At 28.3% G+C, this 5,405-nt stretch overlaps 1 protein-coding gene across 1 annotated transcript in view; it reads left to right on the forward strand.

Moving 5' to 3' along the window:
* The window catches only part of LOC105623819 (lipase 3-like), a 15,526-nt gene that overhangs the window by 5,871 nt on the left and 4,250 nt on the right, over positions 1 to 5,405 (forward strand). The window contains exons 3-6 of the mRNA XM_012205195.1: positions 714 to 828; positions 3,050 to 3,293; positions 3,475 to 3,633; positions 3,861 to 3,945. Of these exons, the coding sequence (XP_012060585.1) occupies positions 714 to 828; positions 3,050 to 3,293; positions 3,475 to 3,633; positions 3,861 to 3,945 (603 nt within the window). The remainder of the gene's footprint in view (positions 1 to 713; positions 829 to 3,049; positions 3,294 to 3,474; positions 3,634 to 3,860; positions 3,946 to 5,405) is intronic.

Below are 5,405 nucleotides of genomic sequence, written 5' to 3' on the forward strand. Positions count from 1 at the left end.
TATATATATATATATATATATATATAGTTTGTTGTGTGTGTGTGTGTGTATGTGTGTGTGTGTGTGTGTGTGTGTGTGTGTGTGTGTGTGTGTGTATATGTCAATCATCAATTACAGACGTTTCGACGATAAAATTTGATCATCTTCAATGTGTCGATAACTTCTTATGATCGAAACGTCTGTAATTGGTGGATTAACTTATATATAATATTTGATAACACAAATACAATGTGTTTGGCTCTCATTGGCGTCATAAACCTTTTTTTAAAATTTAATTTAAATTTTGATTATTTTTTACGAGGATATTATATATATTATTTTGAATTAACAAAATATCACAAAATATCACTTTTTTTCCAACTCAATAGAATGTGAAGTTTAGTCATTAAAGCATGGCATATTAAGGTTTTACAAGTCTTAAAATATAATGATATTTCTAATGCTTAGAAAAATTGATTTTTAGAAAAATTATGAGAAATATTATGTTTAGCAGATTTTTACGTACAAAATACTTCTTATGAAAATGCTTTCACGGAAATTCTATCACGGAAACTATGAGCGTACAACCTTAAAAAAAATAAAATTGTTCGTAATTTTATCAGCTTTCTTTTTGATAAGGTCCTCAATTTTGATAAAATACATATTTATATTTTGTTGAATTTAACACATCTTACATATATAGTGTATTAATTTATTATTATCTTATGTTGTAGCATTCTTATTGGCAGATCAAGGGTATGATGTATGGCTTGGAAATATGAGAGGAAACTCTTACTGTAGATCGCATGTGAATATGACGACATACGATCCCAAATTCTGGCAGTATAGGTAAAACATTACAATAATTATTTTGAAAAAACATTATTTGAAGGATAATTTTAAAAAATTCATCAAAGTAGAAAATTGGAATGCCAAGAACTGCGTGCAAGAATAAAGTACTCTTAATATTGCTGAGGAATTTTAACCCAGGAAAATTAATTGTTTTTTTGCATTTTGGAGGCAAAATTGTCATAAAAGATTTGTTTGTGAGAAGTTGTTCGAAATTATATAACATAATAAAAATCTCTGAGTTCAGCGGACTTGACGGTTAGGACTTTCCAGTTCCAAAAAATTGCTCAATAATATGTGTCATTTTTTTTAAATATCTCAGAAAGTATTCATTTTAACGAAATAAAGGTCAAAAAGAAAGTTAATAAAATTACGAAAAAATTTCATTTTTTTTTTCTTTAAAGTCGTACGATCAATAGTTTCCGCGATAGAATTTTTTAAAGAATGTTTTTCATAAGAAGTATTTTGTACGTAAAAATAGCTAGATCCAAAATATTTACGAAAAACATGTGAAAAATTTCATTTTCGAAATAACCAAAAATACATTCTTTAAATTTCGTAAAGTGAAATCTCTTTAAAAGATTTAGCAGATTGTTCAGCAGATTTTTACGTACAAAATATTTCTTATGAAAATTCTTTAAAAAATTCTATCACGGAAACTATGAGCGTACAACCTTAAAAAAAATAAAATTGTTCGTAATTTTATCAGCTTTCTTTTTGATAAGGTCCTCAATTTTGATAAAATGAATATTTTTTTAGGATATTTTTGAAAAACTGCATTTTTTATCAGCTTTTTGAAACTAACAAGTTTTCTAAGTTTGCTGGTTCGTAGTCAGAATTTTAGGCTGCTTTCGGAGAGCTATTTATGTCACTCTCTCTTCATCGTCTATTACATAAAACAAGGATAATATTACATAAATGGCACCTTCCTGGAATGCATCCGTATGTTGTATAACATGTCATTTCAAACAAATTTCTTTTATGGCAAATTTGTTTTGCCTCCAAAAAAATCTAATTTTCCTGGACTAATTTGAAGATTATACTGACTAGCTAAGCTAACACAATTCAGATATACAATATTGTCGACAAAGGCTGCGTTCCACTTAACGCTCGCAATGCTCGCGAGCATTGTTTGTCTTTGTTTAATATTCGATAAACGATAAGGATGAAATGATTCCACGAATGATGTGAACGTTAAGTGGACACAGCCATAGAAACATTATAAACTCGATTTATGAACAAAAACAGCACAAAGGGTCGAGAGAAAAGTATAGTGCCCTTAATATCATTATGCTGAGGATTCTGAAGGTTGTGCTATTTCGTGCTAGGCTAGTACAACTGAGATATGCAATTTTATGCTATATTTTATTTAAGTAATTGATTCGAATGTAAATGTTAGTTTTATTCAGATTTATCAAAAATTATTTTTTGTCATAACTTCTGTTATTATTATTATTTAAATGTAATGTTTTAGCACAATGTGAGCACAATTCAATACAATTTTTAAAATATATTAATTTTAACTTCATATAGGCGGTTTAAATACTATCTAAAAATAAATGATTTTATATGTACTAAGCATTATAGTAATCGTTACTTCTAATGAATAGAATATATTTATCAAGTAATACGAAGTCAGAAATTTCTAAAGGAATGTGCAATATAGATATCATTATATGAAATTAAAGAAAAATATTTACAATACGTTCTTTGAACATTAAGAGAATACTGACGTGATGAGAATTGTAGTGCACTAAAAATCTTCGAACTGGTTTCATGGATTATACAATTTTTTTCAAGTAATGCACATGCAATGCAGTCTTTTCTTTACATACATATGAACTATAAATCTTTTATAATAAGCAAATGTGTTAACCTCCTGTACGAGCGAAATAACTGAAATTTTTAATTTTTTTCGATGTTCTGTGAAATTGATTGCATCGCAGTTTTTATGCGTATTTTAATAATTCTATAAAAGCAAAATTTTGCATTTCGCAAAGCCAATTCGAAGATTTTTAGTGCATTGTAATTCCTATTACATCAGTATCTCCTTAAAATTTGCATAATATATTCTCTTACTCGATTTTTATCAAGAGATTTATAAATTTTTTATCACTCTCTTTTTCACTGTAAATTAATTGTGTGCATTTCTTAAAGAGGAGGAGAGGAGAAAGCAAATATTTTTTATAAAATATATTATCATAATTATTATTATTTTCAGCTTTCACGAGGTTGGAACAAAAGATCTGCCAGCTATGTTCAATTACATTTTTAATTATACAGATCAAAAAAATTTATATTATATCGGTCATTCGATGGGGACTACTTCATTATTTAGTCTTCTGTCAACAAAACCAGAATACAATATAAAAATAAAAATGGCTATTTGTCTGGCTCCAGTTGCTTTTTGGATGAAAGTGACACCTACATTTGACAGAATTCTTAACAGTTTTCCAATAGTAAAGGTAAATGCCAAAACTTGTGACTTTTTATTGCAAGCAGTAATGTTTAAAATAATGTCGAAAATTAAATAATTATTTATTTTTATTATCTAATGTGCTAATATTATGCTTAGCTATTATGAGCTATTATAAATATTATGTTAATTATTATAATATTCTTGAATGTTTCTTTTATATGTTCCAGGAAGTTCTAAGAGAACGTGAAATATATGATATTTTACCACAATCTTTAACGACTGTTACAGTAGCAAGATTATTGTGTAATGATAATGCAATGACTCAATTTATTTGCATCACTATATTGTTTTTTATTGTTGGTCGTGATCCAACACAACTCAATACTGTAAGTTTTATTACATAATATAAACATCAAACATAAAACAAATATAATGTGGATAACGTATGCGTATAAATACCTTTTATTATATTATATAAATTTTCTAACTTTTTATAGTTATATAAATTTATACTGTGAGAGAAAGATGAGAAATACTATCCACTTCTCCTGTCCTTTTCCTCTTATTAATTATTGTATGACATTTTCATCCGTATGAATTATTTCTGTTATAGACAGCTCTGCCAGATATACTTTCCTATTTTCCAGCTGGTACTTCTGTACAAACATTAGGACATTATTATCAAAATGCTCATATGAGTGAGTATTTCCTTTCGTATAAAATAATATTTTAATATATAATGAAACAATAAAAATTTCCATTGCTTTTTCATCATTTAAAGTAGTTCATCATTTAAAGATATCATTGAAAAATCTAAATTAATTTATAATTTATAATTTATAATTGCACACACCACACACACACACACACACACACACACGCGCGCGCGCGCGCACAGTATATATATACAGTATATATACATATACGTATACATATACAAGGTGTTCTAATAACTATTTATAGCATCTAAAATATCTTCGAATCTACAAGATCTAGAGGAAAATTTGTAACAACAAAATTGCACGATATGAAGAAGTGCAGCATATAGTGATAATTTTTATCCCGGATGGAGGCGCGTTTCAGAGATTTCAAGGTCAACTTTATTTCTTTTAATGAAATTATATGAATTCTTTTACTTAATATGATTCCTCTAGTTATTCCTCCGTATAAAAATATTAAGGTAAAAATATCAAAAAATCAATAGTTTACAAGATATTTTATACTTTATTCTGGCACATATTGACATAAATGTTAAATAACTTGTAAATTAATAATTTTTGGACAATCGCGCACGCGCGTACTTTAATACTTTTGAATAGAGAAATGAGATGAATCAATTGGTGTACAGAAAATACATTGTTTATTTAAAAAATCCATTTTGCTATAGCCATATTTTTTAAAGCAGTTATGTGTTTTCTCCACCAATTGATTCATCTTATTATTCTGTGCATAAAAGTGTATTAGGTACAATTGCCGAAAAAGTAATAGTTAACGAGATATTTTATGTTTTATGTCAAAATGTGTCAAAATAAAGTGTGAAATATTTCGTAAATTATTGATTTTTTTATATTCTTATCTTAATATTTTTATATGCAGAATAATATATTAGAGAAATCTTATTACGTAACAAAAAATCACATAATTCCATTCTATTTTTGACGTTATTAAGTGAATAATGATCTCTGTATTTTGAGATTATTTGAAGTAAGAATAAATTAAGAGAACATTTATACAAATGCATTGATGTAGCTCTGATTTGACATTTATATATTAAATGCAAAAAGTGGAGATGACCTTCGTCTTTTTTTGAAGAATCGTCCCTTTTTCTCCACCTAGAAAAAAAATGTGACCAAAATACATCCTTCTCGAAACCGTTCCACTTTGAAATATTTTTTATATCATCAAAAATAAGAAATATTCAAGATGTTCGATTTGAATAGACTACTGTATGTATTATGTGCGTGTGCGTGTGCGTGCGTGCGTGCGTGCGTGCGTGCGTGCGTGCGTGCGTGCGTGCGTGCGTGCGTGCGTACGTGCGTGCGTGCGTGCGTGCGTGCGTGCGTGTGTGTGTGTGTGTGTGTGTGTGTGTGTGTGTGAGAGAGAGAGAGACAGAAGAGAGAGAGAGAGAGAGAGAGAGAGAGAGAGAGAGAGAGAGAGA

This window comes from Atta cephalotes, assembly GCF_000143395.1.
Source record: "Atta cephalotes unplaced genomic scaffold scaffold00064, whole genome shotgun sequence".
Classification (NCBI taxonomy): domain Eukaryota; kingdom Metazoa; phylum Arthropoda; class Insecta; order Hymenoptera; family Formicidae; genus Atta; species Atta cephalotes.